The 24,963-nt window shown below is 38.3% G+C and overlaps 1 protein-coding gene across 5 annotated transcripts in view; it reads right to left on the bottom strand.

Annotated features, from left to right (window-relative positions):
- AMMECR1 (AMMECR nuclear protein 1) overlaps positions 1–24,963 on the bottom strand; it is a 110,088-nt gene that overhangs the window by 4,384 nt on the left and 80,741 nt on the right. For all 5 annotated transcript variants that reach the window (XR_010838647.1, XM_067023441.1, XM_067023442.1 and 2 more), the window contains 3 exons: positions 17,264–17,378; positions 3,790–3,880; positions 2,323–2,419 (listed from right to left, as the gene is read on the bottom strand). Coding sequence is in view for 4 of the 5 variants with exons in the window: in XM_067023441.1 (XP_066879542.1) it covers positions 2,323–2,419; positions 3,790–3,880; positions 17,264–17,378 (303 nt within the window). In the remaining variant the exon portion in view is untranslated. The remainder of the gene's footprint in view (positions 1–2,322; positions 2,420–3,789; positions 3,881–17,263; positions 17,379–24,963) is intronic.

Genomic DNA, 24,963 nt, shown 5'->3' with positions numbered 1-24,963 from the left:
ATCACGAAATAGGTGACATGTGAATGTCAGCGCTAGGAGGGACCCTTAGAGATACTTTTCTAGATCAGGAAACAGAGGCCTAGAGAGAAGAAGTGACTTGCCTACTGTCACACAGCTAATAAGCGGCAAAGCTGAGATCAGAACCCAGGAATCCAGAGTCTGAGTCCAGTGCTCTTTGCACTCTACTACTCCTTGTTTAAATTGTTCTAGAAATCGTATTGCCCCCTCAGCTCCGGTCTGCTAACAGGAAAGAACGGAGGAAAGCCAGCCTATTACTGTCGTGTATGCATTTCATTCGCTTGACTACTTTTTCTTCTGGGATCTTCCGTTGCTTCCTCTTTAACCATTCCTTTCCTTCTGTCCACACGTCTCAGGTCTTGCCATTAAGGGAAAACAGTAGCAACAAAAAACTTGTCTTGATCGTGGTATCCCAATCCTCTTTTCCCCCATCTTCAGGTTTCTTTTCATTGCCACACTTCTCAGAAGAGTAACGTGTATTTTCTACCTTCGACCCCTCATCTCACACCGCTCCTCGGCCCTGGGCCTCTTGGCTTCTACTGCCTCGATTCTGCAGAAACTGCTCTTTCAGAAGCCACCCCTCATCCTGCCTGACCTCTCCATCAGGATACCACGCACCACTCCCTTCTGGAAGCTCTTTTGTGCCTTGTGGTCTACAACTCCATACTCCCTTGGTTCTCCCCCTGCCACTTGGACTGCTCCTTATCCCTCTGACTACTCATCTTACCCTCGCCTTGCAGGAGTTTCCGACATTTCTACCTTCGGTTCTTCTGCCCCTACGCTCTGTCCCAGCTCAGTGAACTCTTGCCTCACAGCTTCAACGATGTCCTCTTTACAGATGATCCCAAATCACCATCTCTAGCCATGAGCCCTACACACGTACATTTTCAGTGACCTATTGGACATTTCTATACAGACAGCCTAGGAAGCACTTCAAATCCAGAATCAATACGTTAACGTAACTCCCCAATGTGGTCCCCTTTCAAGGCAGTGAAAGGGACTGCCTTGGTCCCTTTTATTGAGATGAAAGCCTTGACTTGCTCCTCTTCCCTACTTCCTAATGAGGACTAAGTCCTTTCATTTTTCCCACAATATTTTCTTTTCCTTCCTGTCTTCCCATCCCACTGCCACAGCTCGTGTTAAGGCTCCCATTTCACCTTCTTTGGATTGCTGCCACAGATTCTTAGATAATAAGTGTCTCCTGATTATTTTTCCTGTTTCCAATTCTAATCTTACATTTTCCCCAAATCCATCTGTTCAGAACCCTTCAATGGCTACCAATTGCCTATAGCATCAGGTTTAAACTTCTTACTCTCTACCTTCTGGGCCATATTTTCCCCAGTGACCACCTTCTCTATGTACATTGAGAGACCAACCAAGTCAGACTATTGAAACTTCCTTAGAACTTGCCCCATACTTCGCCACCTACATGCCTTGACTCACCAAGTTCTGTTTAAGTTAATCCCTTTCCTCCCCAACTCTCCACCTGTCAAATATTCTACTCATTCTTCAAGCCCAGCCTCACATCTACCTCCTCTTTGAAATGTTCTGTTACCCTCAACCCCCTCCTGGAATTCCTCTTTCCCTACTCTATGATCTCATATCATCTATCACATTCTGCTGTATATTAATAATTATTTTTGTACATGCCCTTCTATTCGCCTAGAATATGAACTCAGAGAGAGCAGCAATGGAGGCATTTTCAAATTTGTAACTCCTCAGAGCTGAGAATAGTAGATTTTTAGACTATAGGCATTCAATGTGGTTTTGTAGAATTAAAAGAAATGGAAACAGCAACCCATTTTCCCCAAATGTTTGATATTTTCCTTTTTAAATAAGTACCCCTATGAGCCCATGCAGAAATTCATTTAGCATTTGTGAGTCTAGCTCAATTGTGTTTTTCAGCAAGCTTTCTATCACTGCCAAAATTCTAAGGTGAAATTCAAATTTGAGGACTGCTTATCAGGATCCTGGGGTTCTGCTAAGCAATGTCAAAAGCTGGCCAATTTCTAATTCAGGCAACTTTCTTCAATAATGTAGTCTAAAGGCTCAGAGGGCTTGCTTTAACAACGCCAGAGTAAGCCCACAGAGCCATGATGCGAAGGATGGGCTCATACATCATATGGGCTTGACTGCCAAGCAGAGTTCATTGTATTCACCCTCAGTACAGCCCTGCCATTCATTTCCACTCTGTTTCAGAAAGGAGAAGCAAGTATAGTTAGAGAGACCAAAGAAATCAAAAGGTTATAGGTATACGCATCAAAATGTACTGGTCAGCCTTGCACTAGGAAAAGCCTTCTGTACCTGGTCAGTTTTATGGTTTTCCTGAATTCATTAGTAATCGGAGCTTTGTATCCTCCTTTCCTCAGTAAGGAGTCTATGGTCTGAATATGGTCCCATCCTGTGGAGAGCAGACCAGATAAAATACCAGTCAAGCACATGTAACAAGCACCTTCGGTTAAATACAGAATGACTTTGTAGAGGTCAGCTATCACTGTCACCGACCCCTTTGGTCCTAAAAACAGTCACACAGGAGAGCTAAGATTTCATCCTGTACAGAAGCAGGGACACCACAGCACACCTTAAATTCTAGCTATCCCTGCTGGCTAGCAACATTGGCTTCTTTATCTCAACCGCATTCGAAGGCAAGGAGCCTACGAGGCTGGCTGGCAGTAACTGCTCGGTCGTGTCTCAGTAACAAGCCACAAACATTGCACTCTCCTCTAACGGTGACATCTTTAAAAGGGAAGGAAAAGCCTCACTAAGCCAACTCAGTAGTGCTTAGGACTCCCACACTAACTCACGGTAATCTCCATTTCTAACCGTATCTTCTGCAGGCTATCAAGTGCATCTGTGTACAGCATTCAGAGGCATTTTTATGGGTTCTGACACGGGATGCACACTCATACCCGAGGCCCTCGACCTCTTATGTATGTTTTACAGAGTCAGTGGAACTACAGAATTAAGCAATTTTCGAAAGCAACCCAAATAAATCTGCAGATAGCTGCTTTAAGGACTAACGCTCTCATTTGGGGGTTTAATGATATTAAATTTTATAGTTATATATCATATTTATATGAAACAGATATGGGAAAACCAAATTACCAGTGCTTTCTGATGAGAAGAAAAGCTCCATGAGATAAAGAAGAGGTATTCATTTCAACTAACATGAAACTATAATTTAGTAGTGGCTAGAAAGGACAAGATACTACAGAGTGAAACGTTATTTTGTGTTACACTGGTAGTTCATAAAGGTTTGTGCTGTGTCTGTAAAATCGATCCTAATAGTTCATGTATTCTCAATGTTCCTTTTCTTCATGGGAAACTTACAATCTTAATAGTAGCAGAAGGAGTAAATGGCATCCTCCTAAGAAGGAAACGTTTGATACTGACAATGAACGGTGTGGCTGATCGTCAAACTAAAGGCTTGTTTATGCCACAAGGCTACAGCCCAGTGGAATATGGGAAAATGACACTTAAAATTCATAGCAAACCATCGCCTAAAATAAAGCCCAACTTTTACAAATCTATGCTTTTTTTGAAAGTATACTTTTATATGTTTTTGCTGCCAAACTTCAGTGCAGAGGTTCAACTTCTGTGTAATTCACCGATTTCATACAGACATTGCAGTGGCAGCGACGGAAGACTCATTTCTTATAATCTGACAGTGATCAATTACCAGATATAACTGCAAGGTCAGATAGCGCATTTCAATTTGTATATTTGTTTAAATTCTTCACTAGATCATATGAAATAAAGTACAACAGTGACCTTGCTCCTTTGCAACCTCCGGTAGGTAGGTGGCGGTGCGTTTTGATCCTTTTTCATTGATGAATTCTATTCTAATGCCATGTACACCCACCTGAAAGAAATTGGCAGTTTTATTAGTACAGTCTTCTTCATAGAAACAGAAAGAAAAATTTATAAGTTAACTTTCAGAGAATGCAGTTCTTCCTTTCCCCTTGCTTTTGGAAGGGCGTATCTGTTTTCTCTTTCCGAAACACTGACTTTGAGGATTGAAGGCCATTATGATGGCCATAGAGACTTGAAAACACTGATTTTTGCATGTGCCCAGCATGCACCGGGCTATGCCATTCTGTTTGGAACCAGGACCACCATTCTGGGGCTGTGTGTAGAATAAGGCAATCGATGATGGCAAGAGTCCTGCCCCCACCCCCAAATTGTGGCTCATGACAATAAGGAACTAGACCAAGGGAACCGACTTCAGAGAGATAGCAAGCAACCATCCTGCTTTCAGGGATAATCATCGTTTCAGACTGAGTTCCAAAACTTCTGGGACGGCTGACTCTCTTCCCAAACTGTCTAGTCTCTTTGAAACCTTGAATTATACGTAGATAAACCAACACAGATAAGACTGAAAAAACTCTAACTATCAGATCCTGCATCATCACCCATTACGGTATTTCTAAATAAATGTATTATGGCTTAAAGTGCACTCGCGGCAAACCCTCACTGTCTATCTACAACACTGCTGCCAAATCTGAGAGCAATAAAGATTTCAAATGACTCTGGGGCAGGGCAGTTTTACACAGTTTCTTATATACTAACCCAGAGACCACTGTAACTTTATTATGTGAAAGACAAACTTTTGATGGTACCCTAAAAAAGGTGGTCTCCTAAGTAAGTGTGGGCAATTTCTTGCTAAGGTTTTAAGAAAGTAATCATCTACTTTTTCTCTGATTAGCATTCAATCAAAAGGAATCTGTCCTTTCCCGTCATGTCTCACATCGAATAGTGTATAATGCTAAAGATCACAAAAGTTCTTGTCTCCTTTATATACACTGATAACAAAAATGACATTTCAAAAGTATAACAACTCCATTCTGCTCTCCCAAATCTATGGTTGCTTTAGATCAAGGGTTCCCCAGGTGGAGTTTAAGGTTGTCCAAGGTCCAGGAGGGAAGATGTTAAGACCTGGTAAATATTTTTACCGGAGAAAGGGGCTTCTTTTCAGAGCAGGTGGCTATATCCATTCATCTGTATGGAGGTAAAGGTCTAGAAGAGGAAAAGAGGTCCATGAAAACTTATTTTGCTTCTTCTGCGCTTAGCCTGAAATTTCCCTATTTTTCAGGGAATAAGAAGTCCTCTGGAAAATCCATTTTATTTTTTCCCCAGGTCTTCACACATCCATCCATTAGAGTCTGTCAGATCTTCTGAGCAGTTGATGTGGTTTTTTTTTTTTTTTTATTAAAGCCTATCTCTGTGGCTATTTCTTCTACCTAATATCAGTATTCTTATGAATATCCTTCTGCTGAAAATGCAGTCAGGGCAGCTGTTTAAAAACTAACACAGTAAGGCCTCTCATACCCTGTGGGAAATGACTATGGACAGCTGAGAAGAAATATGAGTGCTTAGCTATCAGGCATTTCCAGGATAAAGGACATCTACTAATCTCCCTAGTGCCTGACAGGTTAAGGAGACAGTGACAAATTTGCAACAGTTTCAGGATACTGACTTTCGGATCAGTGACTTTGAAATTTTTTCCTTCAACAATATTAGATCCTTCATAATTTGTTTTTAAAAACATATGGGATAAATAATTTACACTCCCATCATTCACTGAGGTGAATTCTGCAACTTCAACTCAATGTATCAAAAATCTGTCATGTTAAAATTGAGGAGTTTTGATGTTTATTAAGGTGTCTCATCAAAACTGTGAGAGGAAGACTGTTTCCCTATCTGTGAGATGAGAATGTTAGACTCAATCAGTGCTGTTTAATTGTTATGGCGTCGGGGTGCGGGCTGCGAAGGTTTATCAGAATTTCAGGTTTCCTACTTCAGCAAGTATAGTTTGTAAAAAGAATAACTCCCCAGGTGATCTTTATTCCGGGTTAACTAGATAACCTCTAATAATCAGTCTAGCTCCGACAAACTGTGGCTAAGTACTAGGGAGAAAAAAAAAGTGATTTAGGCAAATTGGAGGTGATTTAGACATAAATCCTTTCTTCATAGGAGTACATTCTGTGCTATTCAACAAAAATGACAGAGATTTTGAAGCCTAGTAATTTAAAAATGAAAAGAGGTAAGACCAATTGTGTGGTATGCAAATAATATCTTAATAAAGATATATGCATATGAGGAGGTTAAGACCAAACTGGAAGGACATGTTGACCAAAATAAAAATTACTCATGGATAAAATTGATTTACTGTTGTATTTTGAGAAGGCCCCACCATCAAATTTGACATGAAAAAAATTACCCAAATTCCCCCATTTTGAATTGGGACCACATTTACAATTTTTCATTCTTTTCTGTGTTCCTACGATTCTGAACAATCGAAAGCCCCTGTAAATTGCACTGTAGGTATGGTGATATTGAAGTGATTCCTTTGTGAGAAATAACTTGTTTCATAGGTCAAAAATATACTCCACAGAGATATAAAGCCAAAGCCAGAGTAACTCATTTTTTTTTTTTTCAACTAGTGGAATCAGGAGAATGGTAATAATGTTCTGAACGGAATCAAAGTATAATAGCCTTTTGTCACCTGTTGAGCAACAGCATCTTGCTCCCAGAACCACAGAAGCCACCAAGTAGTCATACTGCGCAATCAAAACAGGAGAGTGGAAAATGGCCTGCTGTGGAGACTGACCCAATCTTGCCAACCTGTGGAAATCACTGGCTTTGCAAATTAGGTCATCTCCACTGAGATGAGCACCAAAACTAATTCTGTACTGTTAGAGGGAGGCATCTGTCACAGCTGCAACTCCAAAATGGAACCCTCGTGTATAATAATTGAATCCTCCCTTCAACAGACTGGAGAATCCTTCGGGCCAGCAGCATCCCACGAGACAAAGGCTCTAGCCGCAATGATCAGCTAGATAAGAGATCAGCTAACCAGGGGTCTGGGATTCCTTGGAGCAAACTTGCTAGAAAACTCTATCGTAGTAACTTTTCATTTCTCAGGATGGATAAGGAGTTAGCGTACGGGAAAACTATGTCACCAAACACCCCTAACCACCACTGCCCAAAGTACAGCCAGGTGAGCAAAAGCTGGAGATGTGCAAATCTAGCCTTATCAGAGTCTTCAGGTCATTTTCAAAATTATTAGAAGGTCTGGGGAGAAAAATGCTTTCAAGGTCCATCAGCTGTGATAATGTCCTTTTAATCAAGACTGTACTTTTGCTAAGCAAAGCTATAAATCAACTCGAATGGTAGCAAATTAAATGTAGGACTTATAGATAAGAGGATATGGAATTAAACAGAGCTGTATCTGTGTGTGCTGTGAGTGGACGTTAAGAGCAGTTCAACAGATTCCTGTTTCATGTTAAAAAGAAAGCCATATTTATTCCAAACCTTTCCAAAGCAAGTGATTTTTATTAATGCTATTATACAATCTTTTGTTTTTAACATCACCCAGAATGATTAAATATCAAGATTAATGTTAGGACCCTAAAATATATCTTGATTATTCTGGAGTTGATTCAGTGTGGGGATTATGTATGCATCCCCAACTCCCCCTGGCCTCGGCCTCATCCTCTTTCCTCTCTTGTCCATCTCTCTATTTGTTCGCTGCTCTATCAGAGAGCATGTGGACACAGGGAAAAGAGATACACGCAAATTAATCAATTTTGCTACATAGTAAAAAGGTTTGGTAGGAGAAGAGATTATAAATAATGGCTAAAATGAAGCTTCTAGACTGTCTGCAGATTTCATTTATCCTTGTTATCTGGTCCCTTGTTAGAAATGTGGCTTCATTTAAAACTATTACCCCCTGATGCAGTGACTCTCAACGTAGGAACATTAAAAATAAGTGCCCTCTCCCTCCTCATTATAATACATAGTCCATATTATGCTCTGCTCAATTGCACAAAGTTTAAAATACCCTAGTCTGTCTATAAGGCAAGTGTTAGTCCTATAATCCACTAGCAGCACTACAAAACGGTCTCGCTTTTACTTGTGAGCCTAATCAGCAAGCCAACAATCTGGATATGCTGAAACATGAAAAAGTCATCTGACTAAAAGCCTCAGTGAGTATAAAATGTGCTCTGGTTAAGTGGAGTAGGCTCCATGCAAGCCTTGGACCATTTGAGTCCCCAATTACCTACAGGGTCCTGACCCTCAAAGCTAAATCTGCCCCTGATCACATCCTGGCCAATAAAACCAATTTACTTCCTCAGGTTCATCCTGTCTTAGCAATGTCACAGTTAGCCCCACTCGTCCCCATTTTCAGAACCAAATGTTGGGTTTCCCTGTAACGGCATGGCCATAGCTCACTCCACTGATTTTCAGTGGGTTCACCTTGAATAAAATAAAAAATATCAGGAGGTCAAAGAATCGAAGGTTTGTCTGACATGGCTTTGTTGCTGATATCATTTGGCAAAATAGGCTTTGCAAGTAACAAATTAGCCAGTCGCTGGTCGTTCATGTAAGACTGCCCTGCCAGGCTCAGTATGCCAGTTCCATTGAATTGAATGGAAGGACTCTGTTTCTAAGGAGAGGACACCCCCTAAGTTCTAGAGGCTGGCATCATAGGAGACACACATGCTCTCTCACAAAACAGCCCATGGTACCACAGACAGAAACAAACACTGCACTGGACAACCCATGGGTCTGACCCAGAGTCTGGTGTTTCTAATATTTGTAGGAGGACAAAGCCACGAGTGATATTTTTGCCTGAAAGCACAAAACCCATAATGCAGCACCTTCAACTCATTCACTCATAGCCCCACGGTACCTTTTGCCCCATCCCCAGCTCAGCCTTCTGCAGACTGACTCCTCCTCTTCCCAATGAAAGCAAATTCCACATAAAAGAAGAAAATACTCCAAACTTGGGTCTCCACCAAGAATAGTTCTTATTTGAGCAAGAAAAAATAGCATTTTCATTATAAAGGCTGGTGACAGTTTGCACAGATCCTAATGAAACACTTCCCCCAATCCTGATAGTGTCGACTACACAAAAATAATGTCGACTACCTATTGATCGTCCAGATCTGCCCATCAAATCCTCAACATTGTCATTCCTCATCGCTTTAATCCACCCATCAACTTCAGAAGTAAGTCTGAAGTTTTGAAAGTGCCCATCTGATTAACAATTAACACTTAACAATTAACAATGGTTAACAATTAACACTTCAGAATCTGGCCAAATAATACATTTTTAAAACAGTGTTGCTGCAATTCAGGGTGTTTTTCTCAGTAATTTTTACTTTTGTAAAGTATAAAGGAGAAAATAAAGATGACGTGTAATCATAGGACCACCTAGAGGCAACTCTTGCCTTCGTGACTTACAAAATAATCTTCTCTTGAACCAAATGAGATGTCACCAAGGACTATATTGTTAGGCTGTTTTTATCCATTATCTGACCAGTTCCTGTAGCTGTACTTGCTTTCAAATCTCCTTCAAGTGAGACGCTCTTAAAAGCACAAGAAATACTACAAAAATAAATCAAAAAGGGTAACAGACTGCAAAACCATCACTTGGGCACAAGTAACCTTTTAATATACTCTACTATAAAAACTCCACCATCTACCTCAGCTGAGGTTTTTTTTTTTTTTCCCCTGTTGTTATTTTGTTAAAACAACTGCAAAGGTCTCCTTGACCAAAATACATATAAGGTGCTCTTCTCTAAAATCCCTGCAAATCAGACACCTTTAGCTTAGAAATTAGTTTGATCTCCATGGACCAATTCTTGGCTTTTGCAGAGCTTACCAAAAGACCAATTAGTGCCAATTTTGATTCATGTAGGATATGTAGGAGACTTAGACATCTTGTCTATCAGGAACATAAGGCTGCCAATTTATTTCACAAAGGCCACTGAACAACAATCTGAAAACTTGCATTTTAACTAATAGACGTGCAGCTCGAAAATACATGGACTAGCTAATAATCACCCCCATGAACTCTGAAAGAATTAGTTAAGATTTTAAAATAAAGCATGGCTAATGAAGAGGTGCTCTGAAAAGCTATGCAGCCAAACATGTTTATATATCATTTGCAGTGAAAGAAACTGTTCTTACTCTAAGGTTTTGCAGGGAACAAGAGACAGCTCAGAATGCAATTAAGGAAAAAAAAAAAAACCTATTCTCTGTAATGATTAATTATGATGAGGATTCCTTAAAAATTGAACATCCTGAAGCTTTCCAAGGAAAGTTCAGGCAACACAGGTGACCTTTAAATAAAAAGCCTGCTTTTTGTCAAAAGTTAGAAAAGTGCATTCCTACCATTTTTTAAAAGAGAATGAGGAAGGGGGTGACTTTACAGACAAGGAAACTAAAGTAATAAAATTTTCTTAAAACCTAGAGATGTGATTTAGTTTGCTTTTCAAAGCAAAACACCTCTTGCAAATGTACCCAATATAAAAATAATGTTTGCCTGATAAGAAACTGAGAAAAATCTTACACACATTACAACTGTACATTGAGTATCTAACTCAATACGGTGTTACTCAGTCTACAAAAGAGATTTGTTCCTAAAAAGTTCCATATGGGTTGAACTTATGTCAATGAATTAATCTTCAAGTCATGAGGAGGATAGTAAAGAAACCCTATAGTGTGTCCTTCTGCAAAGGAAAATATCTATTTGTAAAGTGAATAATCACTCCCTAATATGTTTGCTCAATTTAGATTTATACATATAATGTTGACTTAGAAGATGATGCAGTAATATAATAGAAGCATATATGGTTTAGAATATTGTTCTTCCTAAAGAAAAATCCTTTTGTGAAAAAGAAATCTAGAATGTAAAAATTTTTAAACTGGACTATCTTTCACTTTGTTGCCTACATTTAAGTTGGCAATGGCCATTTTATAAGTTAGGGACCTCTTATGACTTCTAAATGGCTAGCAGTGATTGATTCCCTGGAAGTAAAACGAAACAAGCCATTTTAAAAATGGGAGTCACAGTGTCACAGTGTGTCAGCATCCAGAGAAACCTTAGGAATTATCTAGTCCAACTTTTCCAGCTTCCTGGTGAGGAAACGGAGATCCAGAAAGGTCACCAAGCTGGGTAGTGGCCGTTAGGAAGAGAAGCCGAATCCCCTCATTCCCACAATTCAGTACTCTCTTTTTATCAAATGCCAGGGATACACACAGAGTCAAACTGTACAGGAAAGAGTAGACTGGAATGCAACTACTAGGAAAAGGGGTAGAAGAGTTTATGGATTTGGGGGAAGAAGCAGGAAAACGTTCCCACCACCAAACAACACACTGGGAGGGGAGCAGGAAGCGACTGGAGGAGGCCTGAGAATGGACTACAGCAGCCCATTTCACTAAGAGTATCAATAGCCAATGGAAATGTTTATGCATTAAATCACCTTCTAGAAGTCACTTTACTTTGTTCGGCTTGCTTCCTCACTAGGCTTCTGATACATTGAATTGTTGATTCACAGCAAATTCTAGATGGCCAGGAAGCGTGAAGCATTCCTTTCCCAATGTTCCACAGCACTTGAAAAAACATTTAAAGTAGAGCATCAGGACAAAGACTAAATTATCATAATGATAGTGACACCTTATACAACAACCTCAAGGTCCCTGAGAAAATACTGTGAAAAACATTTTCTTGGATATATGAAGCCTATGTATTATTTTTTAAAAAGGCAGAAATCTTCAGTTAGAAGAGAAGCAAAACATAGTGTACATCACAGTTGGGAAAAAATAACCAAGGTTTGGGGGCTGACAGAACATGTACCACTAGAAATCGTTTCACCTGGTGACTTTGTGAGTCATGCTAATCATCTGTGTATGAATGGGAACACTGTTTTTAGTGGAACATTAAGAGGAGCTAGAAAAAGGTAAACCTTTAAGTGGGGAGAGAGGGTGAAAAGAAGAACATGAACTTCTAAAATATATGCGAGATAATGATGGCAGCTGATTTATTCATCTCATCTGTTTACTCATGAAGGTTGCTACAAAAGCGCCCTATTATTAACTGCAACTGACCACGTCAGAAATCAGCTGTGATCATTCAAGAGGTGTGCTTTGGAGGCTGCTTTCAAAGTGAAGTGCAGCTCTCTGAGTACCAGCAGTCCAGCAAGCTTGGGTGCTTTAGGGACAGAGGGAGACTAGGGGGTTTAAGGTCTAGCTTTATAGTCTGGGGACAGATTTTTGGCATCACATAAGGATCATGCTCGCCAGCCCCACCCAGCATGGGTTTATTCCATGTAAGTGTTGGGTGATATAAAGGAACCGTCTGCCTTAGGACCACAAGTGACAGCTGTATACACAGGTGAGATCTCAGTGATTTGGGGAGCTAGATATAGCAAAAAGTACCTTAGGGTTTGTGAAAATGTCAGTAATCTATTGAAATATGATCTGAAGGTCTACTTCAGAATACAAAAAAATATTTCTTCCTCATACCTTCAAAATGATCTTGTCTCTAAAGCTGAGATAAAAGATGCCTGACTACAATTTATAAAATATTTTGACGTCTGTCAGCAAATTGCTACATCGGTTCCCCACAGGATCACTGGTAGCATACTTGCTATACAAGTTCTTCTACAAACACAAAAGCTTATTCATTTATATCTCCCTGAAAATGAGCAGCTAGTAGATGATACACCTAGAATCATCCCACGAGTCAAATTCCAGGGATTGTGATGTCATTGGTTTTATCTTCTTTCAGATCTTTAAAAGGAAACATGGCTCCCCAATAGTGTAACTATACAAGTTCTAGGCTCTGTATCATTTTAGAGGACTCCAACATGCTGCATGAGCTTTTCTTTCTTTCTAAAGTGCAATGTCTGTCAGCCACGCTGCCATTCAGAATTAAGAGAGTGTTGTCGATTGAAGAACACAGAACAATGGTGATAAGTTTCTGTGTTCAAACACAAGGCAGATCACTTCAGATTTCTCCCTAGGGGAGCAATTTTCCTCATTTAACAATCATTTTAGTCTCGCAGGTAGATATTTCTGCTTATCAGCAATGAATTTTTTCCCCAGTTCAATCACTCCTCATTCTTCTCATGCCTACCAGGGCAATAAGTAGACCATGATGCGGGCAATGATAAGGGAGGGACCACTGTTCCAATTTGTCTTTACAGCCTTTTGTGGCTGGCTTTGTTGTTTTTAATGACTACCCAGGTTCCTTGAGAGGCTACCTACGGACACTCATTTTAAATGTATAATTACTACTTCGAGGAAATATAACAGATGGAAGCATTACTGATCATTCTGTCAATTCAACAGTGACTTGAAATTAATTACATCCACTTGTGAAACCATTTATCAAACATTCTTCACATTATCAAATAGAAGCATTCTAGCCTCTAAAACAAAGTCTGATGTAGATCCTATTTTCCTACTAAGTGCCATTAGAGACATGTTACCAGAAGACAGCTCCCAAACAGGCTTGAGTTAAAAACCTTGGATGGAGAGTAACTGCCAGCCCTGTGGCAGTTCACTTGTCATTTGAAAATTAGGTGTCTATTACCACTGGTCACGTCCCTCATCCTCATGACCACAGGGATGTCTGTAGAAGTAGAAGTTACCTAACTCTACCCTTGGGGACTTCTAGACTTTGCCCTCTCCCTGCATTGATCTGGGCATTTTTGCCCCTTTAATTAGGAATTCTACTGCAGTAACACGCTACACCAGTGGGAGTCAACTCTCAAACTGTACTTCCACAAGAAAAGCCCTATGTTAGAGGCTTCTGCTCATATAAAACATACTCATTACCAATCCCTGACTTAAAAATTCTCTATTGAAATTCTGTAATCATCTCCTGTTTCCCCCTCTGGCATAAACATATATAGCACCTTGCATTTCCAGTTAAAACGAGATACTTATGGTGAAAAGGTTATTTCATTCTTGGAAGAAAAGGTGTACCTATTTGACAGTGTGAAATTTCTCAAAGTGAAACGTATACCTTCATAATATAGACTGACTCTTCAGGAAATCCACAATATAAATAATTAACTTATATACAAAGGTAAACCATAAACGAAGACTTGCCCATAGTCCTTTTTATAATAGTGACTGTAAATTTAATATGATCTCAGTTACATAAACAAATATGCAGTTTTACTGATACAAAGACACAGAAAAAGAAGAGAAATAATTCCAAACTATTAACCGTGGTTATCTCAGAATGGTGCGACCGCAAATGGCTTGCATTTCTTTCTTTATATTTTTTGAATTTTTAAAGTTTTCTTCTTCTTAGAATTACTATATTATTATGGAGAGTAGGTTTAAATACATACATATATATGCATATGTTCCTTTTTGTTGTGGTAAAATACACATAACATAAAATTTACCATTTTAACCACTTTAAAGTGTACAATTCAGTGGCATTAAGTACATTCACAATGTTATACAACCATCACTACTATCCAATTCCAGAACACTGTCATCACCCCCAATGGAAACCCTGTACCCATTAAGCAGTCACTTCCCATTCACCCTGGCAACCACTAATCTGCTGTCTATCTTTATAGATTTGCCTACTCTGGATATTTCATATAAATAGAATCATACAGTATGTGGACTTTGTGTCTGGCTCTTTTCACTTAGCATAATGTTTTCAAGGCTCATTCCTGTTGTAGCATGTATCAGTACTTCATTTGTTTTTATGGCTGAATAATACTCAATTGTATGGCTATAATGCATTTTGTTTATCCAGTCATCTGTTGATAGACATTTGGGTTGTTTCCACCTTTTGGCTATTGTGAATAGTGCTGTTATGAACATTCATGTATAAGTTTTTGTTTCAACATCTGTTTTCATTTCTTTGGGGTATATACCTAGGAGAGGAATGTTATTGACACATGCTTTTTAAAAAATGTCTTTAATTCTACTTTGGCACTCTGTGTTTAAAGTAGCAATGCTTTTTCAGAATTATTAAGGATAACCCTAATAATATCATTCTTACAATAATACCATTCCATTTTCAATCACTGATTATGGTACATTTTTTTTAAAGGCCAAATCACATTCTTTTCAAAAATGTAATTTTCATCCTTATTCTTTGGGAACAAATTTCTTTTATGCTAAATACTTTAAACTATGATGAACTAACTGAAAAGGACAGTCTTTTTCTCTTAGCATAGCCATTCTAGCAGTACCTAAATCACTTTCAAATGCTTATATATTAAAAGTACAAAAATATATGTATTTTGCTGTTGTTTCTTTAAAAGAAAAGCATCACTAAATCGACATCAATATTTAAACCTTAAGGGATGTATTAAATATACAATACCAAGTAGAAGCATACAGAATCTTCCAGAAATTCAAACTGGCAGATGGTGATCAGAGAGGATAAATATACCCTCTAAGAGTACGCAGTACCAATTCTTAGATGTTCTACCTCCCAACAGAAAGATGATACATCTCATGAACATAAAAGCCCAATAATATCAAGGTTCATTTTAGCTGTAGACAGTACTTGATGTGGGCTAAAGAAGATGATGGTGTGCTTACCCACACCTACTTAACAACTTTCCCCAGAACACATGCACACACGTTTATGCAATAAACATTCATGTACATGCCACACGTGCACACTTATGCACACACGAATGCACGCCCTCCCCCCAGAACCGTACTTCCAACTCAGTGGCTGCAAGTAAGGGAAGAAGTGTTTTTGTAGCTCAATCATCCCTTAGGTCTAAGGCGTTTTCTGTTATTATCACTCCCATCTCCACCAATACACATACAGCACCCTGCAATTCAGAAAGCAGAAATAAAATCCTAGCTGGAGAAGAGGGAGTAGTCCCCTTAAAAGAGTCAAAGAACCACCCAAACTGTAATATTTGTTAATAAGTAAGGGATATGATTTGGGATCATTTAAAAATAAAGTACTGGGAATATTTCTATAATATCGGTGGACTTCTCTTTAAGAAAAATTCAAATAGGAACAATAAAACTTATAAAAAACAATCAGTTAGGAAATTTTAATCCCGTAAAAGTTTTACACACTCCAACTTTCCCAGGATCAACACTATCAACAAATTTTATTTTTTCCTTTAGAAAAAAATCTTAAGATGCTTTCGTATTCTAATAATGCTCCCAAAAAACCCTACCACAAAATGCAGAAAGGAACTCTTTTCATCCTACTCTCTGCAGAATTTTTTAAATAGCTCTGGCATAACAACAATGTTTATATCACAAAGATTTTTTTTCAATGAAGATTACGAACTTTATAAATGTCTTTTTCTCTGTGTGGAAAAACTGAATCGCAGTGGGGTAAGTTGTCCAAAGTCTCACAAGGAATGAGGGGAAAGCCAAAAATAAAATTAACTGTCAAGAAAGTGGTCTGTCCACAAAGCAAAATATCTCAGTTATCATGGGGGACAGTCATTCTAAAAAGGCAGTAGAATTAAACATGTTATATCATGATGATACAGTCATGTCATTTATGAGTGTGTGTATGCACAAGAATGCCCTGTATGTCACTGAATTCCCATTGTTTAATTCTTATAGCACTTACTTCTTCATGCTTGTGTATACTCCTTTTGTCTGCTATTAGACTCTAAGGTGTTTATGGCAGGGACCAAATTTTAACACTTTTGTACATGTAGCACATGCCTTGAATACGGTAAGCAGTCAGGTAACATGGGTATGTTTGTGTGTAAAATTTCATAGACATACACTCAACTAACTCCCCCCAACCACCAAAACAAATCATGGTGAGAATCTTTGAACTTCCTTAAACAACTCAACCCCACATACTAACGAAGAACAAAAATATGATCAATATAGGCTACTCTGATAATCCCAACGCACAGAGACACCCTAGATATATATACCCTTACGTGTTAGTGTGTGTAAATACACAGATTAAGGTAGCCAAGAATGAATTAGCATGGTTTACCTGTAGTTAACAAACACCCTGTTATTATACATGAGCTGATTTCCCCAACTGGTGTATTATCCTAACCCTTTTGCTCCTTGTTTCTGTGATGTATCCTCTGACCACCTGAACTGCTTGGTGGCACTCACACCAGAGTGCATTGGAATGGAAATAAGAGGAGAAATAAATTCCAATCAGTCCTGCCTACTACTTGTTAACAGCTTTTATGAGGTGCTGTAGTGAAGTAATAGGATAAAAATGAAGAGCAAATTCAGTTTGGGGGATTAAAACAACACAGGGTACTTTGCCTTTTTAAAAAAAAGAAAGAAAAACTCTTTTGCTTACAATCTCATTGATCAGCTGTGAGGTTTATCCAAGTTACTCTCCACCTCCATTACAGTAGGAAATGGGCTGAAAGAGTTATTTTCTGGGCCTAATTTTTAAACAATTACTCAGGAGTTACTTTCATTTTTCTTTAAAAATTCTCTATAGCCTTACCTCCCAGTCCAAATAATCACAGACGTCTTCGAAGTTAGTGAGCAGAGACACTGAGCAGAACAGCCGCGGCAGCTCATCCCTTGTCATTGGGGGAAAACGGCTATCTTTAAGGGCACTGTTGAAAACAAAGCACATATTAAAGCAATCACTAGATATGGGAGTTCTTTTTTTCAACATCTTTATTGGAGTATAATTGCTTTACAATGGTGTGTTAGTTTCTGCTTTATAACAAAGTGAATCAGTTATACATATACATATGTTCGATATGGGAGTTCTTAGTTTCAAAGGCAGGCAATCATTTGAAAAAGGTATGAGATTAAAAAAAAAAAATCTCAGGTGAGAAAGGTGCTGAAATCTTCAAATGTATTCACAGGCTCCAAAGATTTCAGAAGTCGTTATTTTTGTTCATTCAGTAGATTGTGTTTACTAGCCAATCCTGTGACCAATTCAGTTGTAAAGAGTGAATGATCAATTACATTTCCTGTACAGTTATTTCCTTGTATGTTTCCCTGTTACTTGTAGAACCTGACAATGTTTTATTTTACTTTTGAGGAGAATAAAAACCAGAGTAGTGGAAACTTGTGGGAAGACTTCTGGATCTAGCACTGTTGGAAAAATATACATATTTCATGTTGTTAAAAAAAAAAAAAAAGGCTCCTACTAGGTTGGCCGGTTACCATAGAACAGCATATAAAGAGTTCAAAAGAAGATAAAAATTTTATTTTCTTCAAGCACAAGAAATCAAAGAAAATGAAAATAATCATGCAAATTACACACTAAAAATACAAGGATTTCAGGCTCCCTATAAAGGATAATTCAAGATATGACTCAAAAATTGTGAAACTTCAGGAAATAGGGCTAATCTTAGGAAATAAAATTATGACTAGGAGACTATTAATCACATCAATGGATTTCTGAGTACATCAAGTCTGACTGGACCCTGTAATCAAGGGTAGTGTACCACAGTGCCTAACTCTAGAAAAACCCAACTGTAAAGGACAGAAACGTTGGAAGATCGTAATTCTTCCTGCAACAGTAGAACAGACAGAAAATACAAAGACACACACACACACCACACAGACACACAGACACACACACAGGCACTGTGTGTTCCTTGTACTTTTAAAAGAAACTACTTCCTGGTCAAGAAAACAAACACACCTCTGATTACACACTATATTAATGGCGCTGCTGGCATTTGTGCTGCTGCTCTTCAAATGTCCTATAAAGCAGAGCCAGGCTTAGAAAATGTTTTCACAGATTAATCCTTAGAGGTTAAAAACTTAGAGCCTACAAACTGCTTGGGTCATAACAAAGTTCCATGACCTTTGGAAATAATTCCTTTTTCAGTGAGTTCCTCATTGATGGATTTTCTTTTTTCCATCCCTTCCTTTGCATTCAGAAACTCACTCACTCTACTGTACAAATATACCTCTACGTTTGTAAGTATTTTCAATACATCTTGGTGTTCATTCTATCCTGCTATACAGAGGAAAATGCTTACAGAAAGATAGAGATATTATATATAAAGCATACATGTTTTTCCCCATTCGAGGAGCCAAGATTAACCAAGAAAATCAGGAAATCTGTGATAATTCATACTCTGAGAACAGCACTTCACTACTTTATAATTTAGCAACATAAATTTCCTATGGCTTGGCTTCTTTTATTTTCCAACTGGCAAATAAAGTTTTAAAAAATATTTTCAAGTTCTCATTCAAAGCCAAGATAAAGACATATATGGTGTGTGTGTAACGTCCCCCCAGCCCTAGACCTGCCACAGGAGAGAAGTTCTAAAACACAGACCAGAAGAATCCCATGCATAAAAACCCAAAGGCCAATCACACTTTCAGTTTTCCTTGTGAAAAGCAAAAAAGGGGAAAAGAGCCTCATACATTAGAATAACATAAAATATAATTTTTAGGGTTATAGATTTTTATTGTGGTAATATACATAACATAAAAATTACCGTTTTAACCATTTTTAAGTGTACGTTTCTGTGGGATTAAATACATTCACATTGCTGTACAACCACCATCACCAACCATCTCCAGAACGTTTTTTATGTTGCCCAACTGAAACACGGTACCCATTACACACCAGCTCCCCATTCCTCCCTCCTCCCAGCCCTTGGCAAAAATGTTGTAATTTAAATACACTTTTATAATTTCAAAGAATTATAGTAATATAGTTGCAATGTTTTTCATATATAATAGCTTTATTGACATATAATTCACATACCATAAAATTCACCCTTTTAATGTACACAATTCAATGGTTTTTAGTATATTCAGAATTGTACAATCATTACCCCATCCAATTTTAAAACATTTCATCACACCAAAAAGAAACCCTATACCCATTAGGAGTCAGTCCCTATTCTCCCCTCCCCCCAGCTCCTGGCAAGCACTAATCTCCTTTCTGTCTCTATGGATTTGCCTGTTCTGGACATTTTATGTAAGTGGAGTCATACAATATGTGGCCATTTGTGTCTGGCTTCTTTCACTTAGGATAGTGTTTCTGAGATTTTATCCATGTTATAGCATGTATCAGTACTTCATCCTTTTTTAATGTATTTTTTTCTGTTTGATAAATTTGACATGTTCCACTTTGTAAAAGTGCATCCATCATCTTTTTAATTACCCAATAATATTCAATGCTATGGATATATCACATTTTGTTATCCATTTATCTGTTGAAGGACATTTGAGTTATTTCCACTTTTGGGCTACTATGAATAATGCTGCTATGAACATTCATGTATGAGTTTTTGTGTGGACAATAATGTTTTCATTTCTCTTGGGTAGATACCTAGGAGTGGAATTGCTGGGTTATGTGGTAATTCTATGTTTAACTCTTTGAGGAACCATCAAACAGTTTCCCATAGTAGCTGTATCATTCTACATTCCCACCAGCAATGTACGAGGGTTCCAGTTTCCCTACATCCTTGCCAACACCTGTTACTGTCTGGTTTTTTCATTATAGTGCTAGGCCTCCTTTAATGAAAAGGTTTTTGTATCTAGCTCTAGCTTTTACATTAAAAAATACCCATGTTGGGCTCCCCTGGTGGCGCAGTGGTTGAGAGTCCGCCTGCCAATACAGGGGACACAGGTTCGTGCCCCGGTCCGGGAAGATCCCACATGCCGCGGAGCGGCTGGGCCCGTGAGCCATGGCCGCTGAGCCTGCGCGTCCGGAGCCTGTGCTCCGCAACGGGAGAGGCCGAAGCAGTGAGGGGCCCGCGTACCGAAAAAATATTTAAAAAAAATACACATGTTGAAGTTGCCATGCAGTTAATTTCTCAACACTTTGAGGCAAGTTATTATTTTGTTTATTTCCTAGCAAACCAGTGAAAGGTATATTTTAGCTCAGTGCAATTCAAACTATTATTTCAAATAAATGAAATTTTCAAGTACATAAAATGTAACTGAGGATCAGGCTAGCAAGCTTTCCTCTTGATATGGAGCTGGTTGCTCAATCATTTGGGGCTTTTAAAAAAATAATGTTTAGAACAAAGAATGAGTGGGAGAGGGCTAGTATGGCTAATAACATAATAACAATCATGCCTCGCCATACCAACACTCAAATGTTTTAACTTCAAAACTCTGAAATAGTGAAGGTACATTAAGCATGATGGAAACAGTCTGATTTTACGGAAACACTCATTCAAACAAGACTTTTAATTCTTGCATTTTTCATCAACTCTAAGTAACTTTTCATTAAATTCATGAACACAGATAAATTCTAAAAGGCAGGAAGCCCTCAATATCTCTAAATGCAAATTCCTAGGGAAAAGAACTGGCAATGAAAGCCTAGCAAGGATTTAAGGGATTATAAGAAAAAGATGAAAAATGTGGCTGGAGACTGACCTCAGAGCTGCTAGGCTGGTGTGGATGGCTGATAAACAAGAGGATTCAGCTTCCCTCCGCCCTGTTCTCTTTAGTATATGCAATATGTGATGTGGAAGCTGAACCTTTAGAGAGGCTATGCTGTCTGGAGTCGGGCAGTGACTTGCTCAAGGTGACCCAGCTAGTTAGTGACACAGGTAGGGGTACAACCCAGATTCTCTGACTCAAGTCCACAATTCTTTCTGGTATCTGTACCTTAGATGCCACCTTTGACTGGATTATGGGGGTTTTTTTTAAAACTTTAAAATGAAATGCTTGCTTTACTAGGCAATTCTGATCTCATACCTGCAGTGCCTCTGTCTAAAGAAGATAAATAATAATTTAATAACATTCATTAGTAGCCGAAGGGCAGATAGAGCTAGACTTCCTGTCTACTGGAAATCTGCAGGAGCAAAAAGGACTTTAAAATATTAATATTGTCCACGGAAAGCATTTTATACCAAAGTAGTATCTGCCAATTTAAATTCTAGGCAGTCTAAGGAACTGACAAAGAAAGAGATCTTGTAATAAACTCGTATGAAGTTCTCTTTGCTACAATAGGAAGCCATTTTCTAGTGTTTAAATATTGCTAGGAAAAAAGAGAACAGTTATGTACAAAAACCTGCGGGCTGCTCCATCACCCATATGATGGATGGCTAAGGTTTAAACAACAGTTTAATTCAATACCAAATTCAAATATATTCAATTCAAATTGGCATCCTCCCAAGAATATATTTCACCTAATTGAGAAGCAGCATTAACATCTGTCAAAGTTAATATCTAATGTTAAATAGCACTTTAATGAAAATGAACATTAAAAAAAGGAATTAGCTATCAAAGAATCAAAGGGTTTGTGACAGTACCTGCAAACTATGAGGGAAAAAAACAGCTGAAAAGAGACAAAGCCTTAGATATTTGAAGGCTCATCACAAACGATATAGCATGCAACAGAAATTATTTAAGAATCTAGCCAGCTAGCCATTCACTCACTCATCCATTCATTCCTTTGCTTTCTAAAACACTGATGACCTTAATTGTTTAAACAGTGGAAAGTTACCAAACTGCCAAAGGGCTTCATAATTACAGGCAATCATTTTTCAGGACAAGGAAGTAATTAAAACCAAAATTAAAAATCCCTGTTTGGATAGGTGAAGAAAAGCAAATCAAGCATACATTAGTCTAAAATTAAGACAACCCCCCCCCCCAAAACAGCTTTTTCACAAGGGGTTTCAATCATCTGGAAATTGTGCCATTCCTCATGTGACATGTCTGAATTCCAGGAACTTAGAATACTAGAATCCTAAGCCCAAATCTGAAAAGTTATCTATATCCTCTATTTCACATTAAGTAGCAATGTTAGCTTCCCACTGTTAAAAAAATAATAGACACAAAACAGAATGCAAAAAAAGTTAAGTGACTGTGCATCAAACCTAAGGGTAGAGAGGAGCAACAAAGGACATGGTCATGGTTAAGGAGGGAGGAAGGGAACCTTATTTTGGTGAGATCTGTGACCCAAAAAAGGGAAATTTTCAATTGTAAGCCATATGTAAAGTGTTACTTAATTGGGAGATGTTTTCCCCTTTAGAGAAATGAGTACAACCTACCTGCTGCTTGATGAACACTAACATTAAAATTTATTCATTGTGATATATATTTTTAACATGATATGGGTAATTAACAGGGAATAGAGGAAAGAACTAAGGCATGGAAGAAAAGGAAGAGAAAGTAGGAAGGTGGGAAAGAAAAAGAAAAAGGAAATATATGCAAGGAAAGATGGATAGGGAGAGAAAACAAGAAGCAGGAAAAGGAAGTGGGAAGCAAAGAAACATAAACAAATAGAGACACACAAAGGGGCAGAGAGAGAACACAAGGAAGGAAGAGTGGAAGGGTAAGAGGAAGAGGGAAATCCAGTGGGATGGGTGCTGGAGGTTTTCATATATGTTATTTGGCTCCTATCTGACAGGATTCCCTTAGGCTTTAGAGTGTTATCACCTATTGCCCTCTGATTGGCTTAAAGTTCTTGAATTACTCTAATCTCAAATTCTTAAAAGCCTCTACTCTCTGATTTTTTTTATTGAGCTGCATGAGCTGCTTGTAAATTTTGGATATTAATCCTCTGTCAATTGCTTCATTTGCAAATATTTTCTCCCATTCTGAGGGCTGTCTTTTGGTCTTGTTTATGGTTTCCTTTGCTGTGCAAAAGCTTTTAAGTTTCATTAAGTCCCATTTGATTATTTTTATTTCCATTTCTCTAGGAGGTGGGTCAAAAAGGATCTTGCTGTGATTGATGTCATAGAGTGTTCTGCCTATGTTTTCCTCTAAGAGTTTGATAGTTTCTGGCCTTACATTTAGGTCTTTAATCCATTTTGAGCTTATTTTTGTGTATGGTGTTAGGGAGTGTTCTAATCTCATACTTTTACATGTACCTGTCCAGTTTTCCCAGAACCACTTATTGAAGAGGCTGTCCTTTCTCCACTGTACATTCCTGCCTCCTTTATCAAAGATAAGGTGACCATATGTGCTTGGGTTTATCTCTGGGCTTTCTATCCTGTTCCATTGATCTATATTTCTGTTTTTGTGTCAGTACCATACTGCCTTGATCACTGTAGCTTTGTAGTATAGTCTAAAGTCGGGGGGCCTGATTCCTCCAGCTCCATTTTTCGTTCTCAAGATTGCTTTGGCTATTCAGAGTCTTTTGTGTTTCCATACAAATTGTGAAATTTTTTGTTCTAGTTCTGTGAAAAATGCCAGTGGTAGTTTGATTTGGATTGCACTGAATTTGTAGATTGCTTTTGGTAGTAGAGTCATTTTCACAATGTTGATTCTTCCAATCCAAGAACATGGTATATCTCTCCATCTATTTGTATCATCTTTAATTTCTTTCATCAGTGTCTCATAATTTTCTGCATACAGGTCTTTTGTCTCCTTCGGTAGATTTCTCCAAAGAAGATATACAGATTGACAACAAACACATGAAAGAGTGCTCAACATCATTAATCATTAGAGAAATGCAAATCAAAACTACAATGAGATATCATCTCACACCGGTCAGAATGGCCATCATCAAAAAATCTACAAACAATAAATGCTGGAGAGGGTGTGGAGAAAAGGGAACCCTCTTGCACTGTTGGGGGGAATGTAAATTGATATAGCCACTATGGAGAACAGTATGGAGGTTCCTTAAAAAACTACAAATAGAACTACCATACAACCCAGCAATCCCACTGCTGGGCATATACCCTGAGAAAACCATAATTCAAAAAGAGACATGTTCCAAAATGTTCATTGCAGCTCTATTTACAATAGCCAGGACATGGAAGCAAACTAAGTGTCCATCGACAGATGAATGGATAAAGAAGATGTGGCACATATATACAATGGAATATTAATCAGCCATAAAAAGAAACGAAACTGAGTTATTTGTAGTGAGGTGGATGGACCTAAAGTCTGTCATATAGAATGAAGTAAGTCAGAAAGAGAAAGATAAATACCATATGCTAACACATATATATGGAATCTAAGAAAAAAAATGTCATGAAGAACCTAGGGGTAAGACGGGAATAAAGACACAGACCTACTAGAGAATGGATTTGAGGATATGGGGAGGGTAAGCTGTGAAAAAGTGAGAGAGTGGCATGGACATATATACACTACCAAACGTAAAATAGCTAGCTAGTGGGAAGCAGCTGCACAGCACAGGGAGATCAGCTCGGTGCTTTGTGACCACCTAGAGGGGTGGGATAGGGAGGGTGGGAGGGAGAGAGACGCAAGAGGGAAGAGATACGGGAACATATGTATAACTGATTCACTTTGTTA

Source organism: Kogia breviceps, chromosome X (genome assembly GCF_026419965.1).
Source record: "Kogia breviceps isolate mKogBre1 chromosome X, mKogBre1 haplotype 1, whole genome shotgun sequence".
Taxonomy (NCBI): Eukaryota; Metazoa; Chordata; class Mammalia; order Artiodactyla; family Physeteridae; genus Kogia; species Kogia breviceps.
The sequence above is the reverse complement of the archived record's forward strand: the minus strand, read 5'-3'. Positions and strand labels throughout refer to the sequence as shown.